Consider the following 23,507-nt stretch of genomic DNA (forward strand, 5'->3'; position numbering starts at 1 on the left):
TATGCGTTTCTGAGTGTATATCGCTGTGTAAAGTGTGCATGCGTGTGTGTATGGCGTTGCATGTATTTCTCAGGCCTCGGGAGTTCTGGCTCTGATCCAATTTAACGTGGTTTGTTTTGAGGGTATAATTGTTAAACTCAAACTGCAGAATGGCACCACAGCCGTGTTGAAAATAAATGCATTCATGAGATTTCTAAAGTTTCCAAAATATTTCTGCTTATAAAGGACCTCTTGTTTTAAAAATTGCAGTTCATTTAAGAAACCCAGTGACCCACTGGGCCTGGTTTGCTCAGAGAGAGCTTGTCCTGTGCAATACGTATAGAATAATGAATACCTGGGGTTAAGTTGCAAACTGAAATCAATTAAAGAGTTCTCAGAGCCAGTGTGTGACAGCACACTCTGAACCCTGAGGTGGAATTACTGAGTTTACCACTGAGATTTCTTCCCCAAATAAAGTGATTTTTGTCTCAGCCTCTTCTAGATTAAAAGGGATGGTGCATTTTGGCATATTAGCTACAGCAAATATAATTTCCACTACTTATTGTGAAATGGAATCATAATCACGAATGAAGAATGTACTGTCATCTCAAAAGTATTAAAATGAAACCAAGCCTTGCACAAATCGTAAGGACTGTAACAATTCAGTGACCTCTACTTTGAAACCGTCCATGAGAAAAATGATTGAAAAGTTTAAGGTGAAGCAGGCAAGCAGATGCGCAAGGAAGGTAGTGCATCAGCTTAATACTTAAGTGAAAATCTCTAGTGATAACAGATTGTGTTATGTAATTAATTAAGTGGGCTAATTGTCTGTCGGTAAGCACTTGTTTATTCATACACACTGCACCTTTCAAACATGCAGCAAAACCTTTTTTCCTCTTGGACAAATTGGTGTTCCTCCTGGATAAATCAGTGACTAAAATGGATGTGTGCATGTTAGACAAACTATATACTTGGTGGAAGACTGTGTTTTGGACAGAGGGACACAGATATAATAATTTGGAACCACTCCATTACAATCTCGCAGTGGTGTGTATTTACACTGTTACTTTGCACTTGCTTAGTTACACAATGTGTTTTTATCAGGAAGTGTGTGTGTGTGTGTGGTGGGGGGGGGGGGGGGGGGTGAGGGGAGTGTGTTCCAGGAATGTGCTGCTTGCAAGCTAGTTAATATTTTCCTAGAAAAAAATACCTCCTGCTTTGGAAACAGTTGTTATGACTCGGTCTTCTTCACGGTCAAATGTGAATCTAAGAAAGTGACTTTGTTTTCGGGTGTGTGGAAGTGTGTAACTTCAGAGATTATGATTTTTTTTATTCTTTCCTTAACTTTTTCGAAGCTCTGTCATCAACTCTGTTTATATGTTTTTCTTTCCAGGTGGTGACGCCTTGTTTGCCACCAGTCAACTATGAACTGGTAAGTACATCCCTCTGTGACTTTTTTTATTGTAACGTCATTGACAAGTGGCTGGTGATCCGAACACTGCATTGAGTACATTAAATAAGACTGAGCAGCTTTGCTTCATTACAATAATCAAATGAAGAACACAGAATAGAATCATGAGTGTGCTCTGACTGTTGATTTTACGTCAAGACCTGGAGTGTTGAGGGACCTTGGACTGTCTGTTACGCAAATGGAAAGGTGAGTACAGGTGAATAAACAAGCAATTGCTGGCCTTGTACCAGTATTAAAATACACATTTGTCAACTATCAGTACTGTCATAAGCAGCAGGTTGGAGACCTGGGAATTAATGGGAATTGGTCAGTAGATCTGTATCTTGGTGAAAGAATGAAAGCATTGTTTGTCAGTCATTCTGAAATATAATGCATGCTATGAAACAACATATGGCCCACAGACCATACAAATCCCCAGTCACAAAGCAAGCATCTTTTATAATGGTTTTCTACTCGCAAGTACTGGTTGCAGCCTGAAGCATAATGTATTAATCTGTGGTTAGTTGAAGAACACTGTAACTGGATTTAGAAACAATTGCCACTGTTGCACTCCAAATGTTAGCTTTATGTCACAGAATAACTGAAATAATAGCTCAATGGCTGGCTAGAGGTTAACAAATGGAAAATGTTGAAAGTGTTTGTTCTGCATTGCACTTCAAACTGGATATTTGTACCTGCTGTGTAGGCAAATGCTTTTACAACCATGCTTTAGAGCCCATTGTCAATACTGTAAATATTATTAACTACAGCACCCTATTGAGGTTTTTTTTTGTTATCCATCTTTTAATTACTTGTGCATTTTGAGAGATGTAGAATTAAAACAAATTACTGTATGAGATTGAAGACGTGAGATTAATTGGATTTTTCCAGATACAGTAAAAGACACAGAAGTCAGGACCATGAAATTTAATATGAATTATGCAAAGTCCGAGTTGCAGGTGAAGTTTTATAAATTGTATAAAATCTGATTTAATCAATAATCTACACTGCGCAATTGTGTAATTCAATGCAGCTGGTAAGTGCACAAGTGGTAGTTTGTCACTGCAGCTGGTAAATGCGCCAGCGGTGACAGGTAACACTACATTTCATGCGATTCAATGTGACTTGACCTGTCGCCACATACAACAAAAACATGCACTTATATAGCGCCCTCCAAGCAGGGTAGCGTCTCAGAGTGTCCCACATGCGCATTTACTGGTAAGCCTTGGAATCACTTTGAATCGCGGGAAATGAAGTTCTGCGCATGAGCCGATGGATCAAGACTACGCTTCTCGCAATTCAATGCAGCCAGTCAGGAAGTGCACATTAGTCGACGAGTCAAGACATAATTTCCTGCGATTCAAGCAGCTGTTAAGAGAGGGAATAATGGAGGATAGGGGAGCAGTGTTATGAGTTAGGAGATGGTTAATATGACTGGTCCAAAGAAAGCTAAATGGTTTTGATAGGAAACTGAATGAAACTTGGATGGATGGATGAGTTAGGCGATTATACGATTTATAAAGATAAGACTTATGTGATTTTTACTGTAACTCCATTTCAAACATTGAGGAAAATTGGGACCGGAAGACATATTGGTTTACCACTGACCTTTCTGGGATCTGGTATTGAATCCAGCCTTGACAGAAGAACTTCCTGCTAACTGTAAGGGCCCCATGTGCGAAGCTTGTACCACATTGCATTTTATGAGTAGCAAACCACTTTTTGGAAAGGATGGAAATAAATTGTTCAATTGTGTTTTTTGGCAACAAAACTGTAAGATCTTCATGTTTGGTCAACCTTGGGACCAAACCTCAGTGAGCTACAATAGGAAAGGAAAGCAATTTCCTTCGACTCCTTAGAGTTGTATCCCCAACCTAGGAGTGAAAATCCACTAATTTGGAATGAGAGGTACTGTATAAAGTTTTATAGCTTGTGGATACATAGCAAATTGTTTGTTTAATATTTTTTATATCTTTGTTTAATATCCTGAGGTAACCTAGGACCTCTGTGAGCTAACTCAATTTGGTGAATTTAAATGTAGATATTATTACAGATTGAAAACTTTGGCAATTTTCTCACAGAGATTTGTGTCTCACAGATAGATTTTATTCCCCCTTTAAATATCCACATAAAAAAGACATTTGAATTCCGAGAAAGTTTTCAAAAATTATTCTTATCTTCTAAAGATGAAAGAAAAAAATGAGAAGTTAATATGAATGGTTCTGTTGCAGAAAAGGATTGATTGCTTTAGGATGACGACTGTCACAAACAAATGAACAGTTTGTGTTTGGGGTGGTATCAGGGAACACTTGATTCTGCGGTCAGTGGGTACATTCCACCCTGGATGGATATTGCAGTGTTCTCATAACGATTCTCACTGTGTTGGAGGAGTCGTGAATTGAAGGACACAAAATTTCCCTTCTGGATTTGCCCAAGGATAGGATTATTTTGGAGAAAAAACAGGTAACCTCAATGACACAGTAATCCATGGACCTTCTGGTAAAGTGTTGCATTACGTGGCCTTTCCCTGGAGGGGAGTTTTCCAAAGAGTCCAAAAGCTTATTTGATGAACAGAAGCTACTTGTTTGGTCTGTTCATATGAAATCGAAAGCTTTAAATCTTCTGGGACATAAATTATGAATAGAAAATCTGTTGGACAAAGTATGTTCCAAGACATGAATGCCTTTTGGATCCTTAATCAAAACTTCATGAAAAATTTTATATTTCTAAAATTGTGACATAAAGGAGTCTCTTGGCAGTCTTCTTCCTTTGGGTGGAAACTAAGCACATCTACCATGGTTGATGGATTGAATATTTATTTACTTGATTTTAGACACTGATTTGCTTTGGAAGGCAGTAGATTGAATTTAGAACAGTCTGAATATCAGGGTTAGTTTTAAAATAAGATTTTCAAGAAAGCCCAGAAAAGAAGAAACTTATTGGCCTCTCAAGCCTGTTTCTTTCATAGACCGTGTACAATCTACTCCCAACAACAAATTCTACCAAATTCATTATTTTTCCCAAGGAACAGTTCTGCTAAGTTTCTTGTTCCTTTCAGAAATAATAATAATCCTCGTATTTAATGTAGTGTCGTTCATGATAAGTGGACATCTCAAAGCGCTTCATGGAAAGTGTAGTGCCTGTGTATTTCTTTTGGCATATTAAGCAAATATCTATAATTTCTAGTCCTACAACCTTCATTATTTATCTTTGACCAATTGCCCTCCTTCACTAACATTTTAATTGTCCCGGGAGCACGTAGTATTAGGTATCAACAACAACTTGCATTTATATAGCGCCCCTCAGTTGGGTCAGTGTCTTGATACGGTTGGAAGTCTGGCAATGTGACGGAAGTTAAACTTGTAAATTAAATTTGCTGCTGTTGTTAATTTGGGCAGAATGCACATCACTGCAGCCGAATTCACTTATAATGCTGTTGCACTATAGCCTCTGTTCATTGCTCATGTATGTAGGCACCCCACTAATTTACTGTGTGCTTATGGCTTCTTGCGTTAAAATGGTTGACTTCTAGACCATTTGTATTGGTATTGCATCTTGCTTTGCTGCACAAAACACTTAGTGATGTCAATACCAATCTAAGGACCCCAAAGTTGACCATTTTAACTTCCCATATTTAAAAAAAAAGCTGATTTCCGCGTCATTCAGTTGCTGCCACCATTGCTTCATGCTTTGCACAAGATTAGCAAACAGGAAGTGATGATGCATTGACCCATTGTTCCGGAAGTTGCCTATTTTTACTTTTAATGCAAGGACCAGCCAGTGCTCCATGCTCACCAACAAGTGGGTATTTAGGACATTTTCCAAGAGCCCCTTATGATTTGCTCCCAAGCGATTCCCAGGAACTGCCACCCTTATTCAACCTCAGAATCCTGAGCGCTTTCATGGAGCCAGTCCACCACTGTGCACACATGCAGTCAAACCAGTTTTATGAATCCCACACAAAGCATTATAATGGGCCTGTAATGTAAAGGATTATAAGGCAGCCACCTGCATTACCTATGAGAAGAGTTGAGTTTAAAGATCATGGGGGAAATAATGCTTATCAATGCACTTTGATTGCTTTGCAGCAGCTTGGCAGCTCATCATTTGAAGGTGCGAAACAACACTTATTGAAATCAACCTGATAAAGAGCTCCTTTGTGCCAGCAGAGGAATTTTCAGACAGACTCTGGTGTCAGAGTTGACACTTTGTTTCAACTTGTGGTTAAGAAATGAAGATGGCGCAGTTAACTCTCCCCCATCCCAACCCCCCCCCCCCCACTAAGATGATGAGAAGCGAGGCCTGCAAATGGAGATCTTAACATCAAGGCATCCTCTCTCTCGCTTCCTCTTCCACCCTTTTGTTATCACTTAGCTTCAACCATTCACTCTCTTCCTTGCCCGGCCTCACTGGTTCTCCCATAGGATTGACTTCAAGATCCTAGACCTCACCTTTAAAGCCCTCCATGGTCTTGCTCCTCCCTACCTCTGTAACCTATAAAACTACACCAACCTGTCCGCCACTCCCTCCACTCTGCAGCACTGGCTTGCTCCACTTACCCCCCCTGCCTGCTCCACTATCAGCGGTTGGGCCTTTAGCCTTTCTATTCTGTCCCTTTGGAACGCCATCCAGGAGCCCCTCTGCCATGGCCTCTTCCTTGCATCCTTCTAAGCCCATCTTAAGACATTCCTTTTCAACCGTATCTTGGGTCACCTTGGGATGTGAAAGGCACCATATAAATGCAATTTGTTGTTGTTATCATACCACGTCCTTTATCAAATGCTTCTCTTTCATGCATGCTCTCCTTTGCCCTTGGCTGGATGACTGTGCTTGGGTTGGAAACATAAATCCTTGGCTCCCACTCTGAATCACTCAAGTAATCTTGTGAAAAAAAACAATCCTTGCATTAGATAGAGGTCTTGTGAGTAATATGCTGTCATGTAATTGTGAAATGGAAAGGTTTCTTGTGTTCTGGAAAACACTCCCTCCGTTGTGTAATATGATTTGTTTTGCTCTTGGCAGAATGCTCCCCTACTTCAAAACAATAGTTTCAGTTCTATTTCAATCTGTACCGAAAACCCGTGTTGTGAGAGACGTGACAAAAATAGTCAAATCAGCAGAGTGACAGATACTTTTTTAGTCATGTGTATTGACTGGATAATCTAACCCTCATTTCAGCTCTTTGAGCTTTTGGAACAAGAGATATATATAAATAAATATTTTAGCTACCATTCTGTCATATTCCCTGGACTATATATAGTCACTCCTGTTATAATGCACTTCAATATAGTGCAGTTTATGTGGACCTCCAGTGTACCAGAAAGGTGCTATTCCAGCTTCCACAGCTGCCTGAAGAATGGATAATTATCAACACAATGTTAATATCATTCCTCAGAGCAGGTATGAATAACTAAATTGATTGATTGTGTGTTTCAGATGACTGATAGAGGTTAGGTCATTGATTGTATGTTACAGATCATTGATACAGTTTAAATAATTCATGCATTGAAATGTACTTAATCAATGTTGATAAATATTTGACTTGGAACTTTTCCTCACACCACAGCAGTTTAAGAGAATACTATTTCCTCATTGGCTCAAAAAAGAGACGATGTTCAAAACATAGGTGAAAAGTAATCGTATAGGTGTTATAGCTGTAGCTCGTCTCCATTATATCACAAAAAACCCACAATATTGCAGATGCTAGAAATCTGAACCAAAAACAGAAGTCGCTGGGAACACTCAGCAGGTCAGGCAGCATCTATGGAGTGTCTCCATTATATTATGGTGGTTTGAGTCAATAAAATCAGACTCCAAGTTAAAATGGGTTGAGTTAGAGTAAATGGCTGCCAATCAGCACTTCCTGGTTGCAAGATCGCATCTGGTGTCACTTCCTGGGCATTGTATGAAGATGCAAAGTGTACAGGAAGTAGGCAACTGCTCTTCAAAGAGTTTCAAGTGGTTGGACACTGTTAGTCACAGTTACTACACCTTACTCTAACAATAATAACAAAATTACATTTACAGAGCGCCTTTCACGTTGGGAGGACGTCCCAAAGTGTTGAACAGTCAGGTGTCGGGGCCCGAGCATGGGGGAGGGGTGGTGTAGGGATCACGGAAGGCAGAGAGGTGGGTGGGAGACCAAAGGCATGGTTGAAGAGAAGGGTCTTGAGACCGGTCTTGAAGGAGGCAAGGGAGGAAGAGAGGCGAAGGGACCGTGGGATGGAGTTCCAGAGTGTGGGGGCAGAGAGGCTGAAAGCCCGGTCGGTCACTGATGGTAGGGCGGGTCGGGCAGGAGACATGGAGCAGACTGGAGCCCGATGAACGAGAGGAGCAGGTCAGAGAGAGGTAGGAGGGGCCAAGGCCATGGATGGCCTTAAAGGAGAGGACGAGGATCTTGAACTTGATCCTCTGGGGGATGGGGAGCCAGTGGAGTCGGGCGAGGGTGGGAGTGATGGGGTCATGGAGCCTGGTACGTGAGAGTACACGAGCTGCAGACGTTTGGATGTGAAGAGTTTTGAGACATCTTGATAGAAAGTTCTGCCTTCAGCCACTACACCCCGAGGCGCTGCAACTCCCTTCCTCACTCCCTTCGCCTCGCCCCCTCGCTTCCTATTTTTAGATCTCAGCTGAAGACCTTTCTTTTCGATCGCGCCTTTGGTCACCCCCCTCCCCCTCCCCCTCCCCCTGGCTTAGCCCCGGGATCTGTTACTGTAAAGCGTCTGGAGGGCGTTATATAAATACAAGTTGTTGTTATTGTAGAAATTTACTGGAAAGCAGCTATATTAAATGCAAAAATCATTATTATTACACTTGAGGCCATTGCTGCTGCTCCCTTTCCTCCTTCAAGGCCGGTCTCAAGACCTTCCTCTTTGACCGTGCCTTCAGCTCTCCTCTCGACTCTCTTCCCCCTCCTCGCTCCCTCCCTTCCCTCCCCTCACCCTGACCATTTCCCCCCTGCTCGGGTCCTGACCCAACTGTACAGCGCCTTGGGACGTCCTCCCGACGTGAAAGGCGCTCTATAAATGGAATCTTGTTGTTGTTGTATTTCTGATCTGCTATGCTTTTCTTTGCTTCTATCCACTAATAAGGTATTTAAGTCTCTAAGGAAGTTGCTGTCATTTTTAAATTGCGGTCTTGGAATGTTTTGGAATGAATTATCTTTAATGACCCTGATGTACTCTCTCTGCTTACACTACAAACTTTGTATTGATTCAGTATAATCCTGCAGCCTAAAACCCCCTAGCTAAATGAATCAGGTATAAACACTGATTTGATGGATTATATACCTAGAACGGGTTTTTAAGCAATTTTAAACTATGCAAAGTGCCTGATTTTTTTTCACAGCACAAAGAGAATGTTTGATCTTCCTAGTCATGTTTGTGGGGCCTGTTTGGCTTTGAGAATTTTCCATATTCTGTTTCTTTACCAAATTCAGTTGTTTTGCTGGTGTGTTTGGAATTACCAACAATCTGAGAAGCAGGCCCACAGCTATTTTGAGATGAAGCATGTGACAAAAAAAATTATAAAATCCTCTCTGATGGTCTAAAGCAATGCAGAACTGCACCAGGTTAAGGAAGGCAAAAGTAGCCAGAATTTCTGTTAATGATCACTATTCCAGAGACTTATGCAGGAAGGTGTGTGTATAATCTTTGGGTGAGGACAGGACTGACTCAATTGTGAGTCGAGTACCCTGCAAACATTCACTGTCAAGAGTCACAAATGATTGATGCCACCTGAGCAAAGTATCAGAGGGTCTGTGATTATTAGTGGAAGCGCACCAGAGCATAAACAACAACAATAATTTGCATTTGTAGAGTGCACTTCGCGAGGGATAGCGTCTCAGAGCACTAAACAGTGGCCGAGCTTGATCTGAAGACAGACAAACAGGAGGCAAAGTGAAGGTATTGAGGCTGAGAAAAAGAGTCAAACCCCTTCAGAAGGAAGGAAGTGAATGTGGGAAAAGATGCTAGTGTTGGAAAATCTCTTACAGAACTATGCAGAGCAACAAATTAGAATTAAAAATGGGATTTCATTGATTTTTCTTTCGTTTTAATGTTTCCTATGACATGCAATTTGATCATCATTGACTTTAATCTTGTAATCCGGTTTGGTTAGAGCACTCACCTCACACATGTGGCAGGATTTGGGTTTGATTCCCCGGGCAGGGCGAAACGTTGGGCAAGTTTCCTTACTCCACACGTCTCTATTTACCTACCGATAAGTAGGAACCCGGTTGTTAGTTGATTGGCGGATCGCTTTTCCAGGGGTAATAATCCCTTTAAAAAAACATGGGTTACTCAAACCATGACTGTGGGACACTGCTGCAAGCAATTGGCAGCTGTGTTTCATCCAAAAAATATACAGTCAATTCACTTTACAGTATATTCTGTGAAGAGATTTGAGACGTCTCAAAGACGTGATAAGGTGCTCTATCAATTGCAAGAATTATTATTATAATGTTGACTAGCCTTATGTATGGCAGATGGCAAAATGTAACTGCTGAAAGGCACACTCGATCCGCTTTTGTCCATTGTTAAAATAAAAAAAAGGCATTTGAGAAAACCTCGGTCACTTATAATCCTTCAGTTAAAAAGCATTTCATATAGCTGTACTTAATTAGCTATGTAATTTCAAATGACCTTCAGATTGTTTTTCTGGAAAGCAGCAGAGGTGAAGAGTTGCTTAAATTTGAGCTCCTGCTAGCTGTTGTTAGGGATTACCTGGATCTTGCACTGCTGCTCTGTCTCAGATAAAGACTGTGACCTTCTGAACATTTAGGAAAAACTTTTTATCGTGTTTTTATCATGTGAATATGAGTCTTGAAAAATTACTGTTGAATATAAAAACGCAGCTGTCTTTTGCAACAGTAGGATTCCACAAATAGTCAATTAAAATGGAGGATTGTGAGCCAGGGTTCTGTGCTACACTTTAATTTCTCAGACTTGATTTAACTCTAACCCAGACACATGGGATCAAAGTCTGTTCTGTATCATGCCACTGAGTAAGTTTCTAGTGAATCACTATCAATTGCCTGGAATAAATAGGGACTCTTGACACCACAGATTGTGCTGGAACCCTGCACCGAATGATGATCATGGTGGGTATGAATTACCGGGGACTTGTTCCTCTATGTGGGAAATTTCATTGGGAATGTTCATTTACCATGCCATGAAATGTTCAGTGCACTGTATTTTAATGTTATGAGAGAGCTGATGATGTGACTTGCATTTTAATACCAGTAAGAAGCAAACCCTCAATTTTAATGCTCTGTGTTTGCACTGAATGGTTCATTTGTGTTCATTCTGCCTGATTCAGAGCTATTATAATAATATTCCTTGCATTTGACATAGCGCCATATCACGTCTTTGAGATGTCTTGAAACACTTCACAGAATATACTGGAAAGTGAATTGACTATATTTTGTCCGCAAAACTTTTGAAAGCGCTTCACAGGATTCACTGTAAAGTGTAGAAACTGTACTTTGAGGGCGAACCCGGCAGCCAAATCGTGCAAAGTAGTGGTCCACAAGCAGCATAAAGTGAATTTCCGATTGTATTTGGGGTACTTTTGGCCAGAACATGTAGGGAAACTCCCTTCATTGTGCTGTTGAGCAGGAAGTGAAATTCAGACTTTACTCTCCTCATCATAAAGCACATTGTTTCTGGCTGCATAAACATAAGAAAAGATAGGCTTGTGATATAGATATAATCCTTGCATTTGATATAGCATCTTATCACGTCTTTGAGACGTCTCAATTATGTATGAGTAATGTGATTCATTGCTTTAATGTGGTATGAAAACAAATTTTTTTTTTGAAAGAGACTGTTTCCCAGCCTTAATACCATTGAAAACTGTACCTTGCTCTCATAGTCATTTGATGGTTGTTTGTGGCTGCTGCATTCACCTAAATAGTCCACAGTCATTACATTTTACAGTAAATCACGTGAAGCACTTTGAGACATTCTCCCAAAGTGAAAGAGGCTATGTCAAATGCAAGAATTATTATTATTGTAAATGTTATTCATTTTAGTTTTTAATGATTTCTTTATATAAGAACTTTTTTTAAAGTCAGAATTCTTGTGGTGGAAAGAAAAACTAACTGACTGGGCAAAAGCACAGGCTGTGATTGAGTGACTGAGGTGGATCAGACGTTGGCTGATCCACTGACGTTCTGCATCATGCTTCCAGATAGTCATGTGAGGTGCAAACTGCAGAATTCATAAGGAGTTAAAAGTGCAAATTTCTGTTAACCATGCAGTTATCAGTGAGTTATTATTTCTAAAGTGAGGAGTTTGTAGGTGAGGCCTGTTCCTGGATTCTTCTTTACCAAAACCTTGTCATGCTGCGTTCATTCTGCAGTGAGCACTCCAGTTCAAACGTTATCATTAGGGATTTGTTTGTGACACAGATTCTTTAGTAAGAAATGCTAGTAGCCCAAATGAGGACTGCTTCCTATAACAACTTATCCCTCCAAACATTGATCTGTTCTGCTCATAGTTTCCACTCTACTTCCTGACATGGCTGACTGGAATTATAATAAATAATCGTTGTGTTTGATACAACGCCTTATCATGTCGGAAGGACATTTCAAAGCGCTTCACTTGAATTACTGTGAAATAAAAGGACTGTATTTGTAAGCAAATGCTGCAACACAATTGCGCGCAGCAATCAATGTCCAACAAACAGCCATGGAACGAGTGACCAATTTTATTTGGGGGATTGTTGGCTAGGGTACAGTCAGTAGCTCCCTTCTGTTTTTGAAAAGTGCCATGGAATCTTTAATATCCATCTGGACAGGCAGGCAAGACCTTGATTTAACATCTCGACCCCTGGTGTTGTGCTCTGCCACTATCAAGCGTTCTGGAACAGTACTCTGCGTGAGGGGCGCTATATAAATGCAAGTTGTTGGTGCGGTGTGAATCCTAACCTCAACGGAGTCTGTGGCAGTAAACTAGCGTTAGCTGGCTGCTTGCACTCAAATCACATCACGTAAAGTAATGCTCAGTACATGTGACCCTGTGACTCAATATATTAGCAACAAATATCCATGTTTGCATTTTTTCCCTCATAAGCTTCCTCTCCTGAAAGCCCTAACTCATATTTACACGGTGCCTGACTGTCCTCTTGTACCTCACACAAGGGGCCATTCTTGATGTGCGATCCCAGACAGTGAGTGTTGGCAGATGTTTCAACCGTTAAGCATTGCAGGCAAGACTGGTCGTGTCCTTGCACAGAGTCAATACATGACCACTTTCCAACAGAGATAATTATTAATGGTAAGCTGCTTTGTTTTATTTGTATCCAGAATTCCTGTTAACAATATTAATCTACGTTATTTCTGCGTCCGCTATCTGGAACTCCATCCCACAGTCCCGCTGCCTCGGCTCTTCCCTTGCCTTCTTCAAGACCCGTCTCAAGACCCTCCTCTTTGATCGTGCCTTCGGTCATCCTCCTACCCTTACCCTCCCCACCCTCCACCCCTCCTGATCCCAACCACCAGCTCGGTGCAAATCCCTGATTGTCCAGCACCTTAGGACGTAATTTGTTGTTGTTGTTGTTGTGATGTACATGCAGTTTCCTGCACAAGGTATATTTTACAGTTTCAACTGCTCGTAACTTTTACGTTGAGTTTTTCCCATTTGAGCCCTTTTTCAAAGGATTCCATGCTCTCAACAACTCTGCATGAAAAAGATTCTTTCTCACTTCCCCTTCAATCCTTTCAGTCCCAATGCTGATCTTATGCCCTCTTATTACTGATTTAACAACCAGAGACAATAATCATTCACTACCACTGGCTCTATTCCTGGCATTGAGTTGATGAGATCTCTGTACTTTGGTTGACTAGTCCAGGCGAGAGAGAGAGAGAGAGGGAGAGTGAGCTGTTCTTGGTAACCAGATGGTTTGATTTTTGGAACATTCCAGATTGCTGTTGTGGATTTTAGACCAATGCACTTTTGTATATTTATGACGTATTCTTTTCACAAAGGACAGCTGCTCTAATTTGATGGTGGGTTGTGATAACTAGGAAGTGACCCCATTATAATGCACTTTGTTACAGCGTGTGTCTGCTTTTCATGTTTTATCGCAAACTCATGGGAAAGCAGAAGTTTGGAATACTTCCAGTGCTCACTCACTGGCTTCCTGCCTGTGTACCTGTTTTGTACACGAGGTGCTGCTAATCAATCAATCAGTCAATCAGTCAGTAAATAAATAATCCTTAAATTTGATATATGTGAGGAAGTCACTTCGAAACTCATGTCCCATCTTGCACACTGCGAATACGCACCATGGGTGGGGAAATGCCCCACAGAAAGTGATGGGGATGCGTGTGATGTGCATGTGAGTAATGCGCTAGAAGTGGTGTCACCAGTGACCTGGAAGTGCTGACAGGGGCTCATCTTTTTGCACTCCCTGTTATAACACGGGGTCTGAGTTTTTGGACCCAAAACCAGCAAATTACAACAACGGCAACAACTTGCATTTATATAGCACCCTTCATTCGGGAAACCGCCCTGGAGCGCTTCAAATACAGGAATTATAGTTCTAGAAGCACATTTACGAGCTTTGTTTAGCCAGAGCCAAAACATCTTAGTAGAGATGTAATAAATCTACTTGTGCTTTGGGCTTGGGATGTCCTCCCGACATGAAAGGCACTATACAAATGTAATCTTGTAAGGAGTCCTGTAGCTCAGTGGCTAGAGCACTCGCTTTGCAAGTGAGAGACCTGAGTTCAATTCCAAGCACAGGGCGAAACCTTGGGCAAGTTTCCTTACGCTATACGCCTAATTATAATCCCTCCAAAACCAAAAACAATAATAAATTGGTCATTTTCAATCTACGATTGCTTGTGGGACACTGCTGTGCGCAATTGGCTGCCGCGTTCGCCCACAAATATACAGTCAATTCACTTTACAGTGTGTTCTGTGAAGCGCTTTGGGACGTCCTCCCGACGTGAAAAGCGCTATATCAAATGCAAGGATTATTATTATTATTATTATTATCTTGTTGTTGTTTTGCCAATAAAACTGTTTAATTGTTGTTATAAGCCTTGGCGCTATTGGAAAATAGAAGGAGTTTCTCCCCATGTCCTGGCCAACAATCCCCCAAATCAAATTGGCTGTTCACTTCCTGGTTGTTTGTTGGACTTTGCTGTCTTCTTCCACAAAAGTATAGTCCCTTCACTTTACAGTAAATCCTATGAGGCGCTTTGCGATGTATTCCCAACATGAAAGATGCTGTATCAAATGTCAGGAATAATATTAGTATAAACAAAGCAAAAATCATTAACATCTCTAAAATGAGGACTGATAGTACAGTGGTTAGAGTTGGCTATCTCAGCTCATCATCAATGGTGGCTCTCTGGGAGAGATATTGAGGACCTGTTGAACAATACGTAGGACAGAAGTTCGCCAATTCAACTTTTGAGCCATTTAAGAACAGACACCAAAAAGTATTTCTTGACCCACAGAGTAACAAATGGAAAAAAAATATCATTGAGTGTATATGAAGCCAGGCCACTGAACTTGTTTTTTTAAAACAGACTTGATGCTGTATTACAATAAGAAGTCCTCCCGATTTGAAAGGCGTTATACAAATGTAATTTTGTATTGTATTAGGAGAATGGTAGAATGAGTATAGTTAAACTCTTCTGAATCGCTCTATGATATATGCAATTCTGCACATCCAGCAAGAAAGTGTTGGAAGGAAAGGAGGAAGTAAGAGAAGGGTGGGACGGAAGAGAATTGGGGTGGGTGGGGAAGTTGTGGAGACATGTGGTCCCATGTGGTTTAGGAAGCATTCTTAAAGATTTCCAATTTTGTGAAAGAGAACTGTCAGATCGTGGAATGAGCAGCAACAAAAGTGATACAACAACTCGTATGCAAACTTGTTTCACAGAAACAAAGCTTGAAATATCACTATGTGGCTTGCAAGATTAAGAAAAAGGCAGCGCTTGAATCACTCAAGGAACCTGTGGGGAGAAAGTGGCGAGGTGGATGTCATTATGACTAAAAGTGTTGAACATTTGTGAAGTGCATCATCTTAGTTTGTGCAAGATAAAAATGTGTGGTACAGTATCAGTCGATTTGTTTTGGGGAAGGGGGAAATCTAACCTCAGGATGCAGTAACTAATTTGACACTCTTTAGTGAAATACTACTCACAGGAGAGGAGGGGCAGCTGGATGTTCAAATAATGTAAATGCCTTATTTACAGTGTGGTCAGCGTGGGAAAGACATCAAGACTTACTATAGGTAAATGTTTACACATGGCAGTTTAAAAAAAGTTTTGCCAGTAAACAATTTACATTTTTGTTCTGAAGTTTACATTCAGGGTGTTGTCAATCTGACTCCTGGTATTCTCCAGATTGATTGGTTGTTCAGCTTGGGGGACCTTGAGACCACGTTTGCCTTTAAACAATCCCTTTGCCAGCAATCACTTGTGAATAGCTTTTAGATGGTTCAGCATAATAATGTGGTATAAAAATACAGGTTCATTCTTAGATCTGGGTCACCATGCTGCTCTGCATCACCGGCTCCTGTTAATCGTAGAGGTAGGATCTAGCTGTATGAAGTGGACACTTAGAAACTAAGCCTTGATTTGGAATTTTTTTGTTTACAATGGTTAGTTTCCTGAGCAAACTGAATTTCAAGTGGAATTTTTTTATGCGAGAAACCGACTTTAATGATTAACCTCAGGAACAGGCAATTTATTTGTGATGCTTCACTGCTTTAGTTGGTGTTCGTGTCATTTCATTCTAACTGTTGAATTAATTTTAATTGTTTGAGAAAAATATGTCGTATAACAGCATATTACAGAGTGTTTGACTCTCACGCTTTGAATCCTAACTGAATGTTTAACTGAAAATATTTTTAATTGCAAATTCAATTTAGGAATGGAACTTTAAAGTGGTAACGCGGATATAGAAAAAGAAGTTAAATAATAATAATCCTTGCATTTGATATAGGGCCTTCTCACGTCTTTGAGATGTCTGAAAGCGCTTCACAGAATATATTGTAAAATGAATTGACTGTATATTTTGTGGGCTAAACATGGCAACCAATTGGGCATAGCAGTGTCCCACAAACACTCGTGGATTGAGTGACCACATTTATTTTTAAGGGATTATTACCACCAGAAAAACGATCTGCCAATTGACTAATAATCGGGTTCCTGCTTACTGCTAGGTAAACAGAGGTGTATGGAGTAAGGAAACTTGCCCAACATTTCGAACCCAGGTCCTCTTATGTGCGAGGCGAGTACTCTAACCACTAAAGTACAGGACTCCACACGATTTCTGTAACACTCTTGTCTCAAACATGTAATTGCTGTCAACTTTATTGACTGTTTTTGTAGACGAACCCTTTAATTATTTGCACCAACAAGGTCCAACTTACACCCATGAGGTGAATGATCAATTAATTTGTATGAATGTTGTAGGTCATAAAACCGGAAGGCACTGCTGTCTCCTTTGAATATTGTTGTGAAATCTTTAACATCCACCTGAACATGAAATTGAAATCTCATGTGAAAGACTCCAGCTCAGATAACACGGCTCTCGACTGGAGTGTCAGCTTGGATTATCTGCTCAAATCTCAATTTGGTCTTGAACGCATAACCTTTTGATCCAGGATTAAGCTGACAGACTAATTTCTACAGTAGACTTTGCATGTTCCCCTTGTACTCTGATTCTTTGACAGTGAAAAGTTAAGCTACTCCCACACAATCATTTGATGTGAAAAGGTAGAGTGGGGTCCTGTAGTTTAGTGGTTAGAGTACTCATCTCGAAAGCGAGAGGACCTGGATTTGATTCCAGGGCATGTTGGGGAAGTTTCCTTACTCCACACTCCTCTGTTCACCTAGCAGTAATTAGGAACCCGGTCGTTCGTTGATTGACATATCGTTCTTCCTGGGTTAATAAACCCTTAAAAAAAATCATTCACTCAATCCACGACTGCTTGTAGGACATTGCTGCGTGCAAATTGGCTGCCTTGTTTCTCCCACAAAATATACAGTCCATTCACTTTACAGTATATTCTGTGAAGCGCTTTGAGACGTCTCGAAGACGTGATAAGACGCTGTATCAAATGCAAGGATTATTATTATTATTTTCTAGTTTACATCTTTGGACAGAACCAATGTTAATAAACTAATTTTTCCACAATTATTACTGTAGTTACGATTTTCTGACAGCAGTTTAATTGTGTTTGTATCAGGATTTCTCTCCTCTTGTGCCTCCTTATCGAGCCAGAAACCCTTGAGCAGAAGGAACAGGATTTAATATCCTTGTGCTGCCAAGCTCTGTGTTTTCCTCTGCCTGTTTCTATGGAGATTTGTTGCATTAAAGAACAAGGTTTATTTTAACTTTCTCGCTCCATTTGATCAGGTGATGGTCTGAGCAAGGTTAAAGCCCAGGGTTCATTTCCTACAAAAACTCAAGCTGTTAGCATAGGAACACAGGGAATTAGATCTTTGGAATCAAATTACTGTCTCGGGAGCTCCAAAGCAATTGTGTGCATTTAAATAAAGGTTTTAAGAAAAGCCACCTCTTATCTTTCAGGTAGCAAACGTAAAACGATGGGAAGTGATTTTAGTGACCAGATGCTCTTGTATCTCAGTTGATCATTGTGGACATTCCTGACCTCAAAACTTTCCTTTAGCCTGTGGATGAGACCTTTAAAGTATGCGGATTTGATTTCTTGTTTTGATAACATGAGGATTCAGTGTCCACCTTTCCTTTTTGTGTTTGCCCCCGAGACCTACTGCAGTTGTGATCAGAGGCCACAAATGGGGGGGTTGGATAGGGGCGGGAAAGTGTTCTTTTTTATATGTAGAACAGAGCATGTTTACCCACTGTCAGAGCAACCTGAAGGGAACTGGCCCATGGGAGAACTGCTGTGCAAATAGATTTGGCTCTGGCTTTGGACAGTGTTCAGGTTAGCTTTTTCAAGAGCTGTTTTAATCCGCAGTCATTTGCTAGAAGTTCAGATGCCTTCTGAGCTCCTTTCAGGTCATGTGTGAATACAGCTGCTGGACACGTACTCACCATTTTTATTTTTCTCTGGAGCCTCTGGATGCATATGCTGGTCAATGTGAGGAAACGTAGGTTACACAGTTATGATTCCTCAGCTTGCTCAGGGTTAAAGCTTAAGAGTTGTGAGGATTATTCATTGTCTGAGAGTCCTGTCCAACCCCACTCACTACAAGTGGTAAACTCCACATGACTGAACAGGGCCCCATGTGAGACTTCACTCATCTATAAAATGGTAGCTACTTGAATTTTCTGGAGATCTTTATGTTTTTCAATTGAGTACAAGTGTATGAAATAATTTGTTGCTCGACCTTGTAAAATACGTGGCAAAGCAAAATTTTTTATAATATGTTAATCTGCCACGCCAATTTTGTTTCTTCTTTTATTTTACAGCCAGACAACTCGGATTCAAATTTAAGCCATGTAACCAGTCCGGTAGGTAATGTTTGACTTTATTGTTGAATCAGGATTTAATCAAAGTTCATGTTTCAACTTGAGTGCCAGATTTACACATGTTAAAACAGTTTCTCCCCTGTAACAATGGAAGTGGCTCCTCTACAGATGCTGAACATGCTGGGGTTCCTAAGAAAACCTGCAACTAATAATTTCTGGGATTAGATAAACGGGGTGCGTCCCTCCGGGGATAAATGTGTGCACTCCATTCCAGACACGGGGAAATATCCATGCAGTTGTGGAACTCTGTCTAGTTTGGATATTGTTAAGCGTGGCATTGGGTTTCTGAATATATTAAAAACTCGGCTGATCAAAACAAAATCAGTGCACAGAGCAGGACTGTAGTTACAGGCATTGACTCGTACCTTGAGTCACCTTTCATTGATAATTAGAGCAGATTATCTGTACTTGTTAAGTGAGCGAATATCCTTTTATTCACTTGTTTGCAATGCTTTATCGCCAAACCTCTGCAACTGTATATATTTTTTGTTGTGACACAATCTGCAATACTCTGTAGTACATGTTGTTTGCTTATATAGATATTGAGCTTCGCAAGGCTAGAGTGCTGCATGGAAATAGAAACCTTTTTGCACCCAAGGTATAACTCCTTGCTCAGAGGGAAGTTTCTTATCCTCTTGTCCATAAATTTACTGAGCTTCAGAGTGGCACCTCATAATGGGGAACTCACATGATAAGCCCACACCAAATATTAGTAAATGTGTGCACGATGAGAAACTTTCACCCTCACCATTGAGATCAAGCAGTCAATTAGATATAGAGCAAACTCTTTTGTATTCCAATCTAAATTGCTTTAGCCCCCACTTCTCCCAGAATAGTGTGTGATAACTTGCCATGCAGCTAACCCTGCTGATGTGGGACGTGCAAGCACTTTGACAGTTTAATGCCAAATTAAGGAAGTTTTGCATGCCCTCTAGGGACAGGATATGTATTGACACTGCTTAACCCCATTGACCTTTCAACTAACTGACAGATAAAGCCTTAATTCCATCATTTGTGGATTGGAGCACATGTGTACCTTTGCTTAAAATAGTACTGTGTGGGAAACTTTGGTGCACTGTAGGACAGACACTGGTCTATCATCTCTGGGATCATTGTGGAGCCCTGGAGCTCAGTGGTTAAAGCACTCGCCTCTCAAGCGAGAGACCTGGATTCAATTCCCAGCAGGGTGAAACTTTGGGGAAGTTTCCTTACTCCATATGCCTCTGTTTACCTCGCAGTAAGTAGGAACCTAGCAGCAAGTAGGAACAATTGGTAACTCAATCCTGGACTGTTTGTGGGACACTGCTGTGTATAATTGGCTGCTTCATTTCATCTGCAAAATATACAGTCAATTCACTTTACAGTATATTCTGTGAAGCGCTTTGAGACATCTTGAAGACGTGATAGGGCGCTATACCAAATGCAAGGATTATTATTATCATTTGATGTAGTCCTGAAGTACAGTGGCTGCAGTGTTCAACTTGATTTGGACTGAAGCATTGGTGGATGTGTGACCACACAAGCAAGAGAGCAAAAAAATGCACCAAACTTGGTCCATACCTCACACTCCACTATCCATAATAATTGCACACAAATAAGAACCACTTAGTCCCAGCACCAGACTGGTGCCCATGTAATCGCAGCCTCTTGTGAATCCCTAGTCCCAGCAGAGGATGAAAAAATCAGAAGGAGGATTTGGAAGAGGAAACGGACAAAAGGTGATTTGTGTCTGACTTGACCCTGCGTGATGATGAAAGTGAGCCAAAGGGTCTATTTAATACAGAGACTGCAAAAATAAACATCCTTGCTGTAAAACTTCAGGTGTGGAAATTTATGTGAGTGCTTGTTAACAGAAAAAAAATTGTTTTGAATATCACGGCAGTGTTTCACTTTGCAGTTAATGCGGAATTCTGTGTACTTAATCTCTTACTGTTTTACTAGCTGGCATTGCCTCCCCACCAAAGTCTGAAGTGGACACAATCTGGGGAAACGTTGAATGTTTCAGTGTTCCATACCTTGTAAACATATCAACAGCTCTTTGAAAGTAAAAATATAACAGTATACTTGAAAAACAGAATACTGATTTGCAGAGCGAGCTGCAATGTTTTTAGACTTCTTGATTAAACTGTTAATTTCAACTCAACCCATGGCAGATTTTTTTACTCTACTAATTAATACCTGCCAACATGACCTTTAAGTTTGTTCAAGCTTTTTTTTACTGTGACTCAGATTTCACTGGTTGGAATGTAGATGACTACAGTCAGTAAATTACTGGGCTAAATTAATTCTTCATTGCACATTGTGAAGGCCACCATTGAAGTGCAGGATTTTAGGACTGGTTACAAAAGAGACAAGCCACAAGATAAAGAGGAGTCATTACAGATCAGTGCACATCGACAGCCATTGATGTTAAAGAATGAGATATAAGGGAGTGCTCGTTCTGCTTTGGCTCTGACCCAGGGATCTGCGTTTACTCTAGAGGTTGACGAGAGAATGTTAGGTTTCACCATGTGCCTCATAAGTGCTACAGATGTGCCAGTGGATGCAGAAGACTCTTCAGCTCAGGCAGGCAGTTTTCTCTATCTCCAGGTCCACATCTGAATTGGTACCTTTTTGAAACAATAGAGAAAGGGGGGAGGGGGGAGCTAGTAAAATATGGTATTCTGTGTTTCCTTTCTGGGCACAAGTTGTGAATGTTATGCAAGTCCATTAGATGAATACTTGTCCAATATTTTGATATTGCAAAGCCCCCCTCCCCCTACCATTCACTCAGGCTTCTGCTCAGTAGTGATGTTTGCCTTTTGTGGAAGAAAGAGTTGATTAATCTGTATTTGTTACGTGTTGTGTGCTTGCATGTGTACACTAGGAGTAGATGTTTTACCAGAAGCAGTGCAAAGGATGATCGTGTCTCTGACAACGTACCATTCTGTTTTCTTTTCAGAAAAAACTTTTACCAGTGCTGTCATTATATCCGGCATATGCATGTCACACAAGTGAAGGAATGTGTACCTGCTGTACTCACTGATGCCACGTTACACCTGAACCCACTGTCAAACTAGAAGCTTTTGTGGCTGAAATAAGTTGTGTGTTTGTAGAGTAGTTGACGGAAAGTGAAATGAAACTTTGAGAAGCTTTTTGATCAGACATGTGATCTTAGAATAACACCTACTCTTAACCTGATATCAGCCTTTATGTCAGGAGATTGTGGGTTCAAGCTCTGGGTCCACAATACTCCAGGGCACCGCTGATGACAGACCAGCAAGCCTGGGTCATCGGGAGGACTTGGAAGGGCAGACTGTGGGCATGGATTCTTTCCACTTGGCTCCTGTTAATCCTGCAAACCAAAGCTATAATTGGTCCTCACTGGTTAAGGAGTATGACAGTGCTTTTAATGGCAAGCTAAGTGGTGTTAGCAGTTAAACACCAGCAATACCCCAATGCACACTCTGGGATCTCCAAGCCTTGGATCTTCCCAACCTATACCTAATACTCTCCTGAATTAAGTTAGTAGGATGTGTCCCTCTGGGGAGAGAGTGCGCATTCCATTTCAAAGAGGGACATTTCCATTTGTAGGTGAAAGAATTTTCCAGAGTGCTACAAAACCTTCAAGTTTAATAGAAAATGTTTCTATAGGTATAGGTATAAGCCTTGGTGGATTTTCTGCCTTATGGGTTACAGAATAATCAGAAATCTACATTATTACAAGCTTCATAAATCCTTTCCTCTTTGCTGTCGCCAGCTGAAAATTAAGGAGTTTTAAGAAATTAAAATTTGGAGTGTTTTGTATATATTTATTTTTATTGGGTCCTTTTAGATAGTCTTAGGAACATAGCATAATAAAAACAGGTGGAAGCCATTCAGTCCATCGAGCCTGTTCCATTAGTTTATTAAATCTTGCTAGATCTTTTATTCCCAATACCCCTTAATCCTCTACTACATAAGTATCTGTCCATCTCTCGTTTAAACATTCCTATTGATTCCACCTCCTGCTTCTTTCTGAACATTCAGAAGATTCATTCCACACCTTCACTGCCCTCTGGGACAGAACATTCCACACCTTCACTGCCCTCTGTGTCCACAGGTTTTGACTCGCTCTTTATCTGGGCTCTTGTACAGCCTGAGAATAGAGCAGATAATAAGGGAGAGATAAGTGAGGACACTCTGTCTGTAAAGTAAAGAAAGAAATGGATGTTTTATATCTCTCTGAGTTGGGGATTAGTGTTTACACTGACACTTAAAAGTAAAGAATCACTTTGTTTTATCTGCTGATTATTTATAAATTGGGAATGAAGTGTAAGGGAATCCTTTCCCCTTTGCACTTCAAAATAGCTGCATTATTCACAGCATAGGCTCACAGACTATAAAAACCTGTGCAAAGATGGAACTTGTATCCTGGAATTCACAGTATTCATGGCTCACGCAGATCGTTCTTTCAAGGTCTACATGGTCAATACTTTGACAAGGGAGATTCACATTTCGCATTTCAAAGTGAAGGAGATGCAAGAGCTCATAATGTTTTAACCAGAAAATGAAAATCCAGACACTATAGGTGTAAATGGTTCATACTCAAAAGTATCCAAGCAAGATTTGAGCCA

The 23,507-nt window shown here is 40.6% G+C and overlaps 1 protein-coding gene across 7 annotated transcripts in view; it reads left to right on the plus strand.

The window, feature by feature from the left end:
- LOC103181200 (tensin-3) overlaps positions 1 to 23,507 on the plus strand; it is a 261,229-nt gene that overhangs the window by 129,262 nt on the left and 108,460 nt on the right. For 3 of the 7 annotated variants that reach the window (XM_007897502.2, XM_007897497.2, XM_007897498.2), the window contains exons 4-5: positions 1,373 to 1,411; positions 18,853 to 18,894. Coding sequence is in view for 5 of the 7 variants with exons in the window: in XM_007897497.2 (XP_007895688.2) it covers positions 1,373 to 1,411; positions 18,853 to 18,894 (81 nt within the window). In the remaining 2 variants the exon portion in view is untranslated. Of the gene's footprint in view, positions 1 to 1,372; positions 1,412 to 1,616; positions 1,637 to 10,516; positions 10,530 to 15,823; positions 15,982 to 18,580; positions 18,695 to 18,852; positions 18,895 to 23,507 lie in introns of those variants that run through there. The other 4 variants (XM_007897503.2, XM_007897500.2, XM_007897499.2 and 1 more) reach the window with 4 other exon arrangements.

The sequence above is a fragment of the Callorhinchus milii genome, unplaced genomic scaffold (genome assembly GCF_018977255.1).
Source record: "Callorhinchus milii isolate IMCB2004 unplaced genomic scaffold, IMCB_Cmil_1.0 Scaffold2, whole genome shotgun sequence".
NCBI lineage: Eukaryota > Metazoa > Chordata > Chondrichthyes > Chimaeriformes > Callorhinchidae > Callorhinchus > Callorhinchus milii.